This window comes from Vidua chalybeata, chromosome 3 (genome assembly GCF_026979565.1).
Source record: "Vidua chalybeata isolate OUT-0048 chromosome 3, bVidCha1 merged haplotype, whole genome shotgun sequence".
In the NCBI taxonomy this organism is placed as follows: Eukaryota; Metazoa; Chordata; class Aves; order Passeriformes; family Viduidae; genus Vidua; species Vidua chalybeata.
The window spans coordinates 108,677,315-108,695,200 of NC_071532.1; the positions used below are offsets into that span (position 1 = coordinate 108,677,315).

A 17,886-nucleotide genomic window follows, 5' to 3' on the forward strand; every position below is an offset into this window, starting at 1 on the left:
GGGTTCTTCTTTCATACACAGAACAGTTTTGGTGCTCATTAATGTAAAACACAAGCTGTTTTATGAACAACTTCACAGAATCACAGAAACACAGCATCATAGGGTGGTTTGGGTTGGAAGGGACCTGAAAGATCATCTTGTTCCAACCCCCTTCCACTATCCCAGGTTGCTCCAAGCCCCATCCAAACTGGCCTTGAACACTTCCAGGGATGGGACAGCCACAACGTAACTCTCTTTATAAAATTATAGTTAGATAAACCATAATTTTTGAATTTCATGGCTTAATAAGATACAAATGCTGTAGATGGCAGTAGCCTGTATAGGAGCAGCTGTGCACTGTGCTCTGTCCCCATCACTGCCCTTCCCTGAGAAGCCACCATTTCTCAAATCAAAGTGCTGCTCGATTCAATCCCATCTCTGCTGAATGTGTGATACTGCTGGAAGACTTCTAAGTCTACTATAACTATCAAAAAATCCAAAACAAGTTCTCTGCATGCAAAAGAGACCAACCAAAGAGCTGCAGCAGTTATTTTATTTATCAGTATATCTGGAAAAAAAACCCAAACTCAGTTATTTGAATTCCCTTCACTTCCTGAAATCATAGTTCTAGAGATAAAATTTTCTTGTGGGTACCTATATAAATAATCCTCAAATAGAACAAGCAGAGAGTTTAGAACTTTCTTAGAAAGCACAAAACACGAGGCCAGGGGGCAGTGGGAGCAGAGGTTTGTGGTTGGCCATCCCTTGCTGACAATCAAGTGGTCAGTGTAAGGCTGCTGAGTTGTGACATTTCAGAGTCACATGGATTGCTGCCTCTTCTCCAGGCACTTCTCAATGTCATCCAACACCTGCACAGCTGCTTTTGGAATACGAGTGCCTGGACCAAACACATTGGCAATGCCGGCTTCATACAGGAAGTCATAATCCTGTTGGAAAAGAGATTTAAGATTTATAGTTAATAGTGAAACAGAAATTTGGTAATTGATTTATAATTGGTGATTGCTCTGTCCTCTATGCTGGGCCTGCGAAAGCCAGAGAGAGAGACGCAGCACAATTTCAAGGAAATGGGAAAAGGGTGGAAGTTAGAAAGTAGAAAAAAATACTAAAAAAATATCCGTAGGAAAGGGTTTATTTCTTTAGAGTCAGACTAATGGCAATCCTTGGAAAGTATTCAAAAGTCAACTGTATATGAGTCTGAATAACCTAAACTAAATTTGATCTAACTTCTAATTTTGAAAATACTACTTCAAACAAGGGCTTGGAGCAGATGACTGCCAGTGGTCTCTTGCAATCTAGAATGAATCTAATTTTATGACTGTCCTGAAATTTCAAAAATACTTGGGAAGCAGTTCTGTATTCTCTCTTTCTTCTATACAGGATATATTGTACCTTTACCAACCGTAGGGTATTAGCATCCCATAGAGAGATACTGGACAGAACACAAATTGTCTCCTAGAAAAATACTATGAGTTTTGTTTATTCAGTTTAGAATTCTGTCAATCCTGAATACTTACTTAAACGCCTAGAAAAGGGAGAGGTGTGGAAAAAGGGAATAACAGGAGATTTATGTGCAAAATCAGTTTGGATCATTATAGACAGAGAATGGCTGTAAGGTGATGGAGACAGGCAGATTGTGCATTAGCTAAGGAAAATTTAAAGATGAAAGCACAGATCTGACTGCAAGGGAATTCAACAAAGTGGTCAACAGTTTAGGAGAAAGCAGAGGGAATGAGAGGCAACACTGCCTGATGATGGGGAAGGTGAGGAGAGGCTGAAAAGTGAGTGAGATGTGCAGCCTATGGGTGATGGGACCTGCCAGGGCCTTAGTCACTGGCTGTGGCTATCCCAGCCACTGCTGGAAGTCAAAAGACCTCTTAAGACAGAAGCCAGCCTGTACCAATGATATGCAAGGACTGGTGATGTGAAACAACAGAGCATAAAGAACATCTCCCTGAAGCTCATCTTCTCACAACATAACTGCATAGTCCATCCCACAAACACTCAAAGTTAAACCAGGGCATGGTGTGCAGAAAATCAGATCAGGGGGATCCCACCTGGCCCTGGTGACTGTACAGAGAAGCTTTCAGTGCTCTGACATTACAGAACAGGGGAAACAGCTCAACAGCTCAGAGATAAATCAGTCTCTTAGCTCGATGGAAATGATGCTGCCCATACCTGAGGGGGGATGACTCCTCCACACATGACCAGGATGTCAGGCCGGCCCAGGGCATTGAGCTCCTTGATGAGTTCAGGCACCAGGGTTTTGTGCCCCGCGGCGAGCGTGCTCACCCCGACACAGTGCACGTCTGCATCCACGGCCTGCTGCGCCACCTCCCGCGGGGTCTGCGTGCACACAGGGCATGGGACAGGGCACGGCCACAGCCCGGGGGCTGAGCACGGCCCAGGGGGAAGGGATGCGAAGGGAATGCTCTGGGTGCTGCTCAGTCCTACCTGGAAGAGGGGGCCTATGTCCACGTCAAAGCCGATGTCTGCGAATCCGGTCGCGATGACTTTGGCCCCTCTGTCGTGGCCATCCTGGCCCATCTTGGCAACGAGGATACGAGGCCTGCGGCCCTCACGGTCCATGAACTTGTTAACTCTGGTTGAAAACACACATTCTGTCACTGCAAGTCACAGTGCAATTCCACACAAAAAAAAAGCACTTGCTGCAAGTGTAGCATAATTTCAGCAAATAAAAAAATCTTCTAAGTCATGGTTTGGCTGTGCAGTCTGCACACTATGTTAATATTCATGTTATGTTATTACTAACTCACTTCTTGTACTTAGCAGCCTCAAAAATAAAATATTATTTATTTTAAAAAATCTTCCCTTATTCTTTTCCTTTCTAACAGGTAAAATACTGAATTCTCGGAGGGTTTAACGAGCTGAATTACAACTCACCAAAACACATTTTTTCATTTTTAAGAATAATTATGCCCTATTATTTCAAAAGTACTTGCACAGAGATGGGTCCTTGACATCACATTGTGCATTATCATTCCACTGGGTAAAAATCTGTCCATGGAAGGATTACTGTATCTCCTATTCTGTGCACTCGTTCCACTGCCCCTCTTTTTTTGGATAGTGGCAGTTCATATTTCTGTTGTATTGATGCTACTGTGTAATCACAGACTCAGATATTAACCTGTCATCATACTGCTCATTATTCAAGCACCACCAGCATCTATCAGTGGTTACAGACTGGACTTGCTGATCTTAGAGTCTTTTCCAATCTAAATGGTTCTGTGATTCTATGTAAGAAAGGGAGCTACATCTTGATTTTCAAGGGTGAAAATCAAGATTATTTCAGTTCTCTTTCACATAAAAGCATAATTTAAAATAGTTAAATTTAAATAGTTAAAATAAAAGAACAATGGTGACATTTCCTAGCACAACTACTTTCAAGTCAATCTAATCATCACTACGGCAAAGCCATCAGCAATTCCCTTTCAGGAGAGCCTGAACTCTTTAACGAGTAAACCCCAACACAGCAGGGACTGATTTGTGCTGCATCATCTCCCACAGCAGCAATTCAGGCTCTGTACCCCTGAGGGCAGCAGTAAAGGCAGAAGCTGAGAAAAGACCCAAAAGGCAACTGTTTTCACACATACCAACATCTTGGGATGCCTTCTCCATCGGGGTATGAGTAATAACCAAAGACTGGAGGTTGTATGTGAATATCCAGACAGATTTTAGCATCAGTAAGAGTGAGATTGCAGGAACAATTTATGGGTAGATCAAAACAAGGTTTTGTAGTATGAACTGCTGGAAATATTTTAAAGATGACTATTACACAGCCTCTAAAAGAAGCAACCCAATGTACAGGGATTTCAGGCAATGTTTCTCAACTTCTTAATCCTGTGGCTGGTTAGGCTATTTGAACAAAACCCTCAAATCATAACTTCACCTAAGTGAATTTTATTTGCAAGTAAATACAAGTTCAGTTAAGCTTTGACTTTGTCTTATCCTTGACTTTGTACTTAATCCTTGTCATTCTACTTTCCTGCTTATGAGACTGCTGTTGCAGGTCATTGTTTTCCCCAGGGATGTTACTCAGGTTGGGGAAATGTTTTTTTAGGGCACAGTCAGCAGCACATGTACCTCCTGGATTAAACGTGAGGCTATTACATGTTTGGCTGTCGGGGAAGAGCTCTCACCTCTTGATGGCATGAAGGATTTCATCACTCTCCCCAAACTCCTGGCGATAAGCCCCGCTCACCATGCGGTCGCTGGCTTTGTGCTCCCCGAACACCTTCTTCATGGCATCTGTTATCTCCCCCACGGTGCACCTGAGGCACAGACAAAAACCATTCCTATCATCAGCAGGCTGAAATGAAAACAGAACACAGACATCACTGGCATGGGCCCAACCAATTACCTTGCTGCTGGACAAATTTACTTACATTGCTTTCCCTTTCAGTGCTGCAACTGTGAAAATCCAGCTCACCCCACTGCCACCCACTGGCAAAACATGCACAGGCATTTTTAAGAAAATACTTCATTGCTCATGTGAGAATTGATTTACAACTGGCAAGTCAATGGGGAATGGCAAAATGCTTCAGAAAATTAAATCAGATTTTCTGAATGTTTTTTTTTTTTTTTTTGGGGCTCAGACTGAAAGATCCTGCATTTGGACTCATGCTAGAATACAAAATATAAACCAAGAGGAGAAAAAAAAAAAAAAAGAAGAACACACAGAAGAGGCTGAAACCTAAAATTTTAACAGAAATTTATTTGCCTTTCCCTTGACGCTTTTATTTTAGTGTTTATTCTTCTCCTCTACTCCTGACACAACTCCTTTACCCAATAGATGCAGAAGGATCCAGGAAATTTATTTATGTGCAACTTGCAAGTTTTGTTTGCTACTGGACACACTGTAATTGTTTGAAATAATACTTCTGCTGTAGCACAAGTGAGAGAGGCAAACTAGGCTGTGCTATCTTCAAACATCAGCAATAACAGCCTCTATCCCAAAGCAATTAAAAAGTTTGTGCTGAATACAACTTGCTGCAAACTTTGTCAAAGGAAGGAAATAAAAATACTACTCTTCTAAACCACTTCAAAACTGTGCTTACAAATACAGACACCAAAGCAGTATTAAGTATATAACTAATTAAGCTAGCACATTCCAAACCTCTGGAATTCGTATTTTCTTCTGCCACATTATATTTATTCTCTACAACTCCCTGAAAGGAGGGTGGAGCCAGGTAGGGGTTGGTCTCTTCTCCCATGTAACAAGTGACAAGACAAAAGGAAACGGCCTTAAGTTGCACCAGGGGAGGTTTAGGTTGGAAATTAGGAAAAATTCCTTCACTGAAATGGGTGTCAGGCAATAGGAAAGGTTGGCCCAGGGCAGTGGTGGAGTTCCCATCCCTGGAGGGATTTAAAAGCTTGTAGATGTGGCCCTTGAGGACATGGGTTAGTAGTGGATTAGCAGTGCTGGGGGAATGGTTGGACTCAATGATCTTAAAGGAATTTTCCAACTTAAATGATTCTATGATTTAACTACAAGCTGCTCTGAGGCAAAATTAACTTAAGCATTCTCTAAAGCTTTTATATAAAATGCTCAGGAAGGACTGGAGAAGATGCACCTTGCTGTCCACACACCTCTACTGCAGTTTCAGCAGGTACTGATTCCTACCACATGCAACGTGCCACACATGACCCTAAAGTAACAAGACATGGATTTCTGCTGCATTCACTGAATCCTTCAGTAAATTTCAGAGATGTTTTACTTCTTGTGATCCCCCAACTAATTTGTTCTTTTGCTGGCTCAGACGCAGCAAACTTAGTTACAAATACAAACTATGCAAAGGTAAAATGTCAGAAATTCAGTTGTGATCACATATCTGAAATGGCCTCTTATCTCTGGTATCACTTTTCACAGTTGGCCAGCTTTGCCTAAAGACAGCATCACTCTGGAACACACATTTTTAACTCATGTTATTGATACTGTTTTGGCCATTTTTGTCATTTCTCCTTCCCTGGCTTTCTGGAATTCTGTTTGACTCACTCTTAATCGCTGTGCCATCAGGTTTTGATTTTCAGGACATCTAAATAATCTTATTAATATTATTGCTTTCTGTAATTACTAACGAAGAATGAAAAGTAAACTGCAGTAGTGCATTAGGTAAGGTGACTTCCCCAAGGTTAAAAAGCAAGTTTGCAGCAGACTTAAAAACAGTGTCTATAAATACTGACTCCTTTCAGAGTGCCAGACATCACAGATTGCAGCCCAAAATAAATACACCCCATGCACAAACACTGAGGGCTTACTCCTGGCAGTGTGGTGAAGGGCTACAGTGGCATAAAACATCTTTTTTTCTAGAGAAAACTAAGCTTAGATAAATCTTTCTCCTCAACTTGTGGAGAAGCAGTATCTGAGTATACCTCAGTATTAAATAAAGCTCAGCATGGCTGTGATGTGTTTTTCTGTTCTTATTATGTAAAAGTGTAAAATAAATTTTCATGTTACAAATGAAAAATAAATGAGGTATAACCTGGTGGCTGGGATGAAATTGTTTTTGAGTATTGTACAAAAATGAAACACACTTCTTTCTTCTAGACACTGCTTCTGAAATCCCTGTGTTTTGAAAACTGTGTCCCAAATCTCTGCAACCCTTTAAATCTAAAGCTTTTAAGTAATAACAGGAGTTTTGATTTTAAATTACTCATGAATACTTTCCTGCTGTTAACCAATAAACTTTTTTTTTTTTTAATCTCTGCCACATATGCATCCACAATGGAATAGCTGTCTCTGGAGTCAGGAATATAACCTCTTTTCCTAACAGAGTCATTTTTAATCAGTCTGTATTTGTGTGTGACTCTCTCCCAGTGGTTCACAACCAGCTGCAGAGCCTAAATACCAATCTGGAGGAAGTCAATGACCATAATGTGCCTGTTACAGCTGGCACCCTATGTCTGCTCAGCCTCAGCTGCTGCTGCTTCTCTCTGCATTTCCCCAGTAAGCAGAAGCAGCAGTGTGAAATCAGGTGAGGAACTACCATGAGGACACAGACTGGGCAGGAAAAGAAAAAGGAGAAGCACAAGCTGCTACACTGCATTTCTGCTTCCCTTTCCATCACTGAACTGCAAGTCTAGAGAGGAACACAAAAACAGCACAGCAGGTGAGGGAGAAGAGAAAGAACTTTGTGTAACCTGTCCCACTTTCCTGTAATGGGGTTTCTCAAGAGACATGAAGCACAGAAGGGAGGTACTGCTCTCATTCCCTGTAACTTCAGATCTGCCTTATTTCTTGTGTTAGAATAACAACATTAACTTTTCTACTCGTGTTTGTCAGCACTGAAATCTCTGTACTAGTCTATGGAATCTTTTCCATAGTTCAGCACTGACAATTCTGTGTTACTAATTTTATTCCAAGTGAGTTATAATACATCATGCTCAAAATTCATCATTTTCCATTGGCCAGGAAAGAGGCAGCTGTCCCTCTCATGCTGGTGACATGGATGCACTTGTTTACTGCTTGTGAAGGGTGAATGTGTTAAGTTTGAAAACTTTTCCCATGTTGCCCTCAGCAAGAAGGCTCCCTGTACATGTTCCCAGAGCTCACAATCCTCCTTCAAACACTCTGTATCAGATGCCATGACAGTTTCTTTCTGTGGTCACATCCCATATATAGTTTTGGGGCAGAATTAAGTTCTGTGGTTGGAACTTACAAAGTGCGTCTTCAGTCCATTAAAGCTTTTACAATTAACAAAAACAAGGTCACCAAGGAGAGAAACTAGGAATTAACTGGTCAATTTTGATACAGAAGATACGAATCCCTTGTAAATCCAACACTCCCCTCCACTGACCTTCCCAGTTCCAAGACAAATGTAGATATACTGCTGGAGATTCCTGACAGGCTGTGGTTAAATGGATTTAAATACAGTTATTAAGTATTCTAGGAATGAGAATGAAGGAATTTGAGACGTGACAGTAAAAACAGGGCAACACTCCAATAAGGAGTGAATTTGGTTTGCTCATATTTGGGCCATTTAGTTAATTAAGGAACAGACAGACACGATCTATTCTAGAGACTGACACTGACCTTGAAACAGGAAAGAAAACAGCCTCAAAAGCACCTTGGGTGAAAAAAAGGAACTGTTCCACTGGACTCTAAGGATGCCTCACACTGCTCAGGAACATTTTGACAACTTTGCCTGACTAAGCAAACTGATTTCTCCTTCAGCTAAAGAATGTTTTCACACCAATCTCTGGTGCAAGGAAAGATGAAGCAACAGAGCATGATAAGACTGTGAATATCCATTTTCACATCTCAGACACTTAAGCTCCTTCACCCATGAAGCAGCTGAGTGACAGAGAAACTCAATTATGTCCTGCAACTAGTAAGAATATGAGTTGTAAACAGCAGAATGTGTACAAGCAGCCTCATTTCATATCAGATTCTTTATATCCATAGTGTTCCTTGTGAGGAAATCAAAGCATTGTCTTAAGAAGTTGTAATATAACAATAGTGTGTCTTACAATGTGAAACTGCAGCCATTACCTCTGAACAAAATCCCCAAAACTCCAATCTTGCTGACACCACAGCCAAGAAAAGTTAAAAAGTGAAAATGAACCATCAATTTTTACATAAGAATTGGCTGTTCAACCCCACCCCCAGTACCTGGCACGTGCTGCTTCCACTGCCAGAGCAAGTAAGTTGCCTTCCCCAGTGGCAGCACATTGTGTGAGAGCAGCCAGAGACTGCTGGGCTGCTGCTTGGTCTCTGCTGGCTTTCACCTAAAGTGCAGGAGAGAGACACCCAGTTCAAAGAAACCACAAAGTGAAATGGGAAATCGAGTGTGGAAAACTAATTTCAAATATTAATTCTGGATGTGGAATTGTCAATATCCACTTCCTATTTCAATGAGATTAGAAGTCAAAAGGCAGCTCAGACCTTAAAATGTATACAAGTCCATAGCATAACCCTAAATCAATTTTATCTATTTTCACTGATTATGAAAGTGAATGTTGATTTCTGGTTCTGTAACCCTCAGTAGCATTTGACAAGAAGCACCCAACAGTGAGTGATTAAGCAATGTTACAGGCTTTTAGAGCAAAACATTGCATAGATCGTTTCTATCTTATTTTCAGAACATGTAAAGCTCTCAATTTTTAAAGATTGGACATACAGATATATATTCCAGTTTCTCCACCAATGACCAAAGTGGACTCTCAGAAATTGGAAGGTCAAACTTCTCGCAAGCTGTCTTTACTCAGTCTCTGTCTGCAATTACAATAAGATCCATTTTTAAGAAGGTTCTTCTCACCTTGTTGATTTTTTCGATCTGCTTGGCACGGACTGCAGAGTTATCAATGGCCAGAACTTCCACTGTCTCCTCTTTCTCTAGCTGGTACTTGTTCACTCCAACAATTACTTCTGACCCTATTTCCAGTGGAAACACCAGAAACTCAGAACACATTTGCAAATTACTGTGAAAAGATACAATGTTAACAGGACAAGAAAATTTTGAGCATTATTATGCATTGCTTTACTTATATAACCATACACATTTCAAATATGTAAAATCTGCTCTTGTAGAATGGATTTAAGTCTGTATTTTCCAGATTTTATGACGAAAGATTAAATGCATAAACATTCAACTCAGTGAATACTGCAGCAGAAAAAAAATATGAAATAGCACAATATTTATCTTGCAAACTGATTTAGTAATGAGTCCCTAAAATACATTGGCTATTTTTCTCTTTTTAAGCTTACATAAGTGTATCTGACAGAACTATGCAAAAGTGCTCGTCTCCTGCTCTGCATTTACTTTTCTGATTTAACAGAAAGTGAAGTTCCTACCTAAAACTACTCCATGTGCATAAAAATTAATTTATCATGTTGGAAAATTATATTTTAGGTTTCAAACATTATGGACTTATCAGATATTTTTATTTGCAGTGTCTGATAACATTAATACACTCTTTGAAGCAACATTAAGTAATTTACCTTACAAGAGAAAACACAGAACTTTACTGATTATTCTTTATTGGTATTAATTAAGACCTGCTTCAGATTTATCCTCTATATAAAGAAGTCCATATAACTTCTTTCATGTTTGAGTTATCTCTAGTTTCTGTTCCTGGATTACAACTGGAATGCAGATTACAAAAAGTGGAATAGAGTTTTAAGCACATATGTATAAGTATCTCCACAGATACTTACTCTATGAGTACAGATACATATGTATAGCAAACAGGGAGGTGTATAATCCTCTGCTATGATCTGACCATTCAGGAAAAACCGGCAGTTCTCCAGAAAACCCAGGAATTTTGCCAGTTAAGGTGAGTATCGCCATCTGGTGGCATTTCTGCTTTTAAACTCAGGAATCACAGCATAGCGCTCCTATCAGAAATCAAGCCATTCACCATTGAATGCTCTAAACACTCCTTTAAAATGCTGTTTCTACTGCTTTGTCTAATCTAATCTTGAACATGTCAAACAAGACTTTTCACACTGGTGCTGTATTTTGTACACTCTCTCTCTTTCCAGAGCTTTCACTGACATAAAACTGTCACCATTTGTTCTAGCACTTACAATATGCTACTCTTAAACTGAGAAATAAAAAAATCACAGTGAACATGTCTGTAAAAAACCTCTATACTGAAGTATTCTATTGGCAATTTTCCCTTCTTTCATCCCCCTGCTCTTACCAGAGTCAATCCTGGCTTGTCTCCGGGCTGCACACTCTTCAATACGAAGTTTGGGGATCCCCTCAGCAACAGCTTTGGCCATTCCACCCATTTCTTCTATCTCCTCAATAAGCTGAAAAATTAAGAGGATTGAGATAGTGAGTAGCAGCAAGGTTTAAAAATTGAGCTTTGTACCTGTGCTACCACTCACATTTTCATTAAACTTTTTATACAGTTTTGTGCTCTCAACTGTGTTTTGTACAGTTTATTTACAAAGACATCACTGAAGCAGAAGTGTAAAAAAATCCCTTGATTGGAAGTTACCAATTTATCAGTCACTTAGAAGACACTTCTCAAAACTCCTATCCCTAAAATTTTCCCAGAGAAGGTTTTGCAAACTGACCTTTAAAGCAGCTTCATAGACATCGTTGGTGAGGCACTCCATGAGGTAAGATCCCCCCCAGGGATCTGCCACTTTGGGAATCCCTGATTCCTCCTGGATTATGATCTGTGTGTTGCGGGCAATGCGAGCACTCTTCACTGTGGGCAGCCCCAAGGCTTCATCAAAGGAATTGGTGTGCAGAGACTGTGTCCCCCCGAACACTGCAGCCATGGCTTCGATGGTGGTGCGGATGACGTTGTTGAAGGGATCCTGGAAGGAAAAGGGGAGCTCTGAAGCTCAGTGGTTCTGCCACGGGGCTGAGGCAGGTTAGTCATCATTGCAAAGAAACAAATGCAAAATTCCCCACTGAAACATTGTAATCAGAACAAAAACTGAAAAAAACCCAAATCAAACTGATTTATCACTTGTCGATATCTTAACAAAGAGATTAATCCATAAAGAAAGCCAAAATTATCACAGTGTGAGTAAACTGCTCACAGTTACAAATAAAAGCCTAATTTTTATTTAGTGGTGTTTCAAAGAATTGAGTGAATCCAAATCAGAGAAGATGGAACAGTAGGTCTGATGTCTTCCATCCTCCAAATCCAGAATTCTTGGAGCAGTGAACAGTACATGTGACTGACAAATTACTTGTCAAGATGTGTTTTGGAACTAAATGTGCTTAAATATTTTCATTGATGATGGCATCACATAAGGTAATTATAGAAAACTGTGATTTGGATAGGTACGAATGTAAAACATAATTTATGAGTAGATACCTATCTAAAGGCATGTTAAGTATATTTGCCCTCTGAAACCTATACGGAGAAAATATTGCACACTGAGAAACTATACTAAGATAAACCACAATGTTTAGACAAAAAGGAAGAGTTATGATCTAGCCAGAAATATATTTACACTGCAATTACACTATATTTACATTGCAAGACAATTGAAAATAGTTTTGGTAATAAAAACATTTTTGCACTATCACAATACTTTTAGCTGGATGACCCACAGAGACGACTGTTCAGAAAATTCCATTGTTTTAGTTTTACTGTGTTGTTGTAATGTAAGTAAACATCCCATTTACTTAAAAAAAAAGAAAAAAAAAACCCAAAAAAACCAAGGCATAGAAGTCAACAATACTTACAATCATAACCTAAAAATAACTCCTATTGCATGACTTTGATTGAGCAGCAGACCTTGGGATCAGAATTGGAACCCAGCTCTGACCTCACCTGGGAAACTGTATGCACTCCAGTGATTTATCTCCTTGCTGTAAGGTAAATCAGCAGGAAGAGCAGAGAGTGCATGCAGTTTCAAAGGAGCAGATGAGCTGAAACCATTACTTCTGTTTTCAGCCCTGAGCATCACAGGCGTGAAAGACTCCCTTGGCTGCTCAAATGAATTCTCAAGCCAATGATCCTGAGAAAAAAGTGCCTCTATTTGCTGACTGCACTGCATTTTGGAAGGATAATTCACAGGACAAATCCAAGAGAGAGCCTCATCCTCTGAGTCCTGAATTGACGAAAAGGTGTATCCAATGCCAGTGTGTGCATTTGTCAGAGTGAGAGGACAGCTGCTGCACCTTTGTGAGTAACACCAGCAGCCCCCTTTAAGACACACACCATGAGAACACCTTTAAGTAAGGAGGTTGATGAGAGTCCAATTTCTAACCTGCTCAGTGAGTGACCAGCCCGAAGTCTGACAATGAGCTCTCAGCAGAAGAGATTTGGAATCCTTGGGCTTAAACATTTTCTCAATCAAGTGAGCCCACAGCCGCCTCCCAGCTCTCAGCTTTGCTATTTCCATATAGAAGTTCATGCCAATTCCCCAGAAGAAAGAGAGCCTGTGAGAGGAGAACATGTACAGAATATAACATCGAATCATTCAGATAACTCTGGATCAGTAATGTAGAAGCCCTACAGCAAGGTCTTTGATTAAATTACTTTCACAGACGATGGGAATGTTCCTATTTGCTTGTATGTGTAAAAATACTGAATTTGATATTAAACTCTATAGAGGTTTTACCAAAAGTGAGTTTTATACTTGCAAATTTCTTGAGCTCACCTAGGTGCAAATTCATCAATAGTGAGGCCAGCTTTAAGCCCAGTTCTGCAGTACTCCAAGCCATCTGCTATGGTATAAGCTAATTCCAGAATGGTGTCAGCTCCTGCCTCTTGCATGTGGTACCCACTGATGGAAATGGAATTAAATTTTGGCATATACTGAAAAAAAAAAAAAAAAAAGATACAACAGGATATAAGAACAGAAGAGAGTATCAAATACTTGTTCTGTCAGTGTTAACACAGAATCACAGAATGGTTTGAGTTGGAAGGGAGTTAAAGGTCATCTAGTTTCAACACCTCCTGCCATGGGCAGGGAAACCTTCCACTAACTCTAGTTGCCCCAGGCCCCTCCAACCTGGCCTTGGACACTTCCAGGGATGGGGCAGCCAAGCTTCTCTGAGAAACCTATGCCAGGGCCTCAACACCATCACAGGGAAGAATTTCTAACATCTAATCCAAATACTCTTTTAATTTAAAAATGTTCTTCCTTGTCCTGTCACTATCTGTGTAAAAAGTTTTCTCTATTGGTGTAAAAGATTGCTCTCAATCTATTTTATAAACCCCCCTTAGGTACTGAAAGGCTGCAATGAGGTTTTCCTGGAGCCTTCTCCAGGCTGAATGTCCCCAGCTCTCTCAGCCCATTCTCTGAATTCCTTGCTGACTGCAAATACAACCCATCTCTACAAAGATGTGTTTGCAGATCTGGTCAAACTTCAAATTTATATTATAATTGATGTTGGATCTTAACTTCTCTTACTGGCGCTTTCCACAACCTTCTCTATGACATGTCCTCCCATCTTTTCTTTGTTCTCCAAAGTGTCCCATAAACACTTAACCCAGTAATAGAAGTTATACATTTAAACAATGAATACCTTTGAGGTGTACTGGAAGATGTCAGCAATGATCCGCATGGATGGTTCTGGGGGGAAAATGTAGGTATTTCTGACCATGAACTCCTTCAGGATGTCATTTTGGATTGTCCCTGTCAGCTTGGCCTGAGGCACTCCCTGCTCTTCCCCAGTCACAATGAATGTAGCCAGCACAGGAATCACTGCCCCGTTCATTGTCATGGAAACTGACATTTTCTCCAAAGGAATTCCATCAAAAAGGATTTTCGTGTCTTCCACTGTGTCAATGGCAACTCCAGCCATTCCAACATCTCCGCGAACTCGGGGATTGTCCGAATCATAACCACGGTGGGTGGCTAAATCAAAAGCAACTGATAATCCCTGCTGGCCAGCTACATAAAAAAGAAAGGAAAAAAACCCAAAAACAACAAAGAGAGATAGTTAGAAGTGTTGAACAGACTTGAATTAGGATGGGATCTAAATTTATTCACTCTATTTTACATGATTCAGGCTTGGATGGCAAACTAAATTTTGATATTACACACTGTTCCCTCCTCAAACCTGTCCAAGGTCTAGTAGTCTGAAACTTTAAATAAACAAGTTTTTAACTGGGAAAAAAAAGCCATAAATGTAGTCCTTACTGTAGTCCTTAATGTAGTGCTTTAAAAATTGCTGAATAACAGCTCACCCACAAGTTATAAATATGCCTAGACAGGCAGTATAAGAGCTTATACACATAACTCAGCTTGGCTTAGCTGGGAACAGAAGTGTCATAAACTCTGTCACGTTACCTTCTCTTTATCACAAACTAAACACCACAGACTGTTCCCTGGCTCTACTGACACATGTTGTTATTTGTTAATCTGCAGTAAGAGAAAATTATTCATATAAAGCAGGGAACAGGACAGCCAGAGCTCTTGTTGCTGCAACCTATAAGCAGAACCCAAAACTCTGCTGTCCTGAGGCATTTGCCCCTCTGACCAGTGACTGGGCTGTGCTACCAGCTAACCCAGGTTACCACTTCTGCTTCAGCTCCTTGATCTCAGCTGCTTGAACCCTGGGATGGATGCAAATTATGTCTATGTGTTAAGGTGCAATAACTAAAAGCAGCATTTAACACATTCATTCTCCACAGCAAAATGAAACAAAGGCACTTCCAGAAACGATCCAATTTCCCAGTAATAAAGAAAGACAGTACCACTGGGATCAGAAATCCAAACTCCTGGTGTAGAATAATCACATTTTCCATGTAACTGACTGAATTGATGTCCCCCATTGCTTCACAATGTGTTGTTTCCCAGACCAGCTGCCCTACCTTTGATGTTGTCCTTGTAGAACTTGTTGCTCTCCTCCACTGTACTGAACCCAGCATACTGGCGGATGGTCCACGGCCTGTACGTGTACATGGTGGGGTAGGGCCCTCGAGTGAAAGGCTTCACCCCTGGCAGCTCCTCAGGGAAGTCCTCCGTGTCCCTTTTGGAGTATAAAGGCTTGATGTCGATCCCCTCTGGGGTGTGCCAAATTAAATCCTTTGGGTTCTTGCCTTTCAGCTGCTTCTGAGCCAGGACAGCCCACTCGGGGTGCAGCGGCTGTCTGTGCAGGGCGCGCCAGGCCAGGAGCGCGCAGCGGCGTGGCCACAGCCGCAGGACAGCATCCCCGGCCCTCAGCATGGCTCTCCTCGCAGGGTGGGGCAATCTGGACAAAATAAAAACATCTCTTTTGCATTATCATATGCACCTAACATAGCAGATATGAGGATGGAGAGGTCATGCAGTTTGCTAAATCCAAAACAATCCCTCAGGAGAAAAATGAAATGTGTTGGTCACGCACTGATTTGACAGACAGACCTTCCTCTTGCCTTTCAACCAGGAACAGAGTTCAGAAAAAATCCTACATTTTCCTCTAACTAAGGAAAACATTCCCTCAATTTATCAACATCCACATCTGAAATGTGTTACTTATTTCAGTCCCTCAGCATCACTGTCATTAATCAATCACTGAAAAGCCAGTGTGAGGCATGAAGATGGCATGGCCAGCTACCCTTTCACCTTCATATATCTCTCATCTAGGAATTCCTTCATGTCAAAGAGCGATGCTTTTCCAGGGATGGGGCAGCTACAGCTTCTCTATGCAACCTATGCCAGTACCTCACCACCCTCACAGAATTTCTTCCCAGTATCCAACACCAAGGAGGCACTCTGCAAGAAGTAAACTGTCAGAAAATTGCTGATATAATCATACTCTTTGGAAAAGATGGCTTGGGTTGGATGGAAACTAGAGAGAGGTTGAAAAAGAAAGGAGAAAAAAATTGTGGTATGTGAGAACACAGGCACAATACAAGCTGCAGAGCTTGTGCCACCATGCATGAGACTGATAGGGGCAACAATGTGAACAATTCCCTGTGAGGGTAGTGAGGCCCTGGCACAGGGTGCCCAGAGAAGCTGTGGTTGCCCAATCCCTGGAAGTGTCCAAGGCCAGGCTGGATGAAGCTTGGAGCAACCTGGGACAGTGGAAGTTGTCCCTGCCCATGGCAGGGGTTGGAATGAGATGATCTTTCAGGTCCTTTCCAATTCAAACCAGTCTGTGAGTTCAGTACCTCTTAAAAGTTGTAAGCTCCTTTGCCTCTGCTCTCCATACCCTATCCTTGCAGTTCCTTACAAAAACAAAACCTTTACAGCTTGGCTCCAAGGGTCAGTCACTTCCTCACTCTCTCATCTCGTTCACAACTCCCAAGAAACACATACTTCTCTGACATCTTTAAGAGAAATCCTGCATAAAACCGGAAAACACCTGTATCACTGCAGCAACACCCTCCACACATGTGCTTCAATAATATTTATTCTAAGTGGGGTATGCCTATAACCTGAGGAGCACAGAGGAGCTCCTGAGGAGCACTCATGCCCTGCGGGGATGTGATGCTGCAGCCAGGATGGAAGGCAACCTGTGCCCACACCCCTGCATGGGTCACAGGATGGGTCAGGCTGGAAGGGACCACAGTGGCTCATCTGATCCAACCTCCCTGCTCAAGCAGGGTCATCCCAGAGCACAGGGCATGTGTCCAGACATTTCTGGAATATCTCCAGTGAGGGAGACTCCACAGCCTCTCTGGTCTCTGTTCAGTGCTCGGTCACTGCACAGGAAAGAAGTTCTTCCTTGTATCCAAGTGGAACTTCCTCGGCATCAGTTCCTGCCCGTTCCTCTGGTGCCATTGCTGGGTCCCTGGAGCAGAGCCTGGGCCCTGCTCTGACCCTCCCTGCACACAGGAACACCCAGGGCTGAGGGCCCCTCTCAGCTCTGTCTCCTCTGGAGGCTGAACAGCCCCAGCTCCCTCAGCCTTTCCTGGGCAGGGAGATGCTCCAGTCCCTCCATCACCTTTGCCAGCCAGCACTGGACCCACTCCAGGAGCTCCATGTCTCTCTTGTCCTGAGGAGCCCAGAACTGGACACAGCACCCCAGATGTGCCTCAGCAGGGCAAAGCAGAGGGGCAGGATCACCTTCCTGCTGGCAATGCTCTTCCTAATGCACGCCGGGATTATTCCTGCCCCGGAGCTGGACGCTGCATTTATCCTTGTTCAGTTTCAGACAGTTCCTCTCTGCTCATCTCCCATTCCCGCCCTGTCACCCCCTCTCCACACCTGTCTCCCCACAGCACCCACACCCGGACAGGAACGCTCCGCTCTCCGTCCCGGGACAGCGCCCGCCGCCACCGCCCGCCCCCAACACGCCCCTCAGGCAGCCAATGGGGACGGGGGGCCGGGCCGGGAGCTGGGACAGGGGATAAGGACAAGGACAGGGGCAGGGCTCGGGGTTCCGGACATGGACAGGGACATGGAAAGGGACGGGGATCGGGATCAGGGATGGGATCCCCCGTTACCTGTCACCGGTCCCTCCGTCAGCGCGCGGTTCCCGCGCACGCGCGGTGGGCGGGAGCGGCGTTGCGCGT

At 42.4% G+C, this 17,886-nt stretch overlaps 1 protein-coding gene across 2 annotated transcripts; it reads right to left on the reverse strand.

Annotated features, from left to right (window-relative positions):
- Positions 1-514: 514 nt before the first annotated feature.
- MMUT (methylmalonyl-CoA mutase) lies at positions 515-17,872 on the reverse strand. 2 transcript variants are annotated; one of them, XM_053936808.1, is made up of 13 exons: positions 17,818-17,872; positions 15,259-15,638; positions 13,968-14,335; positions 13,097-13,254; positions 12,704-12,875; positions 11,045-11,293; positions 10,663-10,774; positions 9,276-9,391; positions 8,630-8,745; positions 4,158-4,289; positions 2,452-2,599; positions 2,176-2,343; positions 515-926 (listed from the first exon to the last, which is right to left on the reverse strand). In XM_053936808.1, the coding sequence occupies exons 2-13, from the start codon at positions 15,611-15,613 to the stop codon at positions 798-800; spliced, it is 2,223 nt and encodes a 740-aa protein (XP_053792783.1). In that variant the 5' UTR covers positions 15,614-15,638; positions 17,818-17,872; the 3' UTR covers positions 515-797. The 2 variants fall into 2 exon arrangements, with proteins under 2 accessions (XP_053792783.1, XP_053792784.1); XM_053936809.1 differs by lacking the exon at positions 17,818-17,872 and adding an exon at positions 17,579-17,704.
- Between the last annotated feature and the right edge of the window lie 14 nt (positions 17,873-17,886).

Excerpts from the sequence above, each read along its gene's own strand:
- MMUT (XM_053936808.1), bottom strand. The coding sequence starts at position 15,613 with ATGCTGAGGGCCGGGGATGCTGTCCTGCGGCTGTGGCCACGCCGCTGC. Across the intron at positions 13,255-13,967 it reads TCTTCCAGTACACCTCAAAG|TATATGCCAAAATTTAATTC; the intron begins GTATTCATTGTT and ends TTTTTTTTTCAG. Across the intron at positions 2,344-2,451 it reads ACATAGGCCCCCTCTTCCAG|ACCCCGCGGGAGGTGGCGCA; the intron begins GTAGGACTGAGC and ends GTGTGCACGCAG.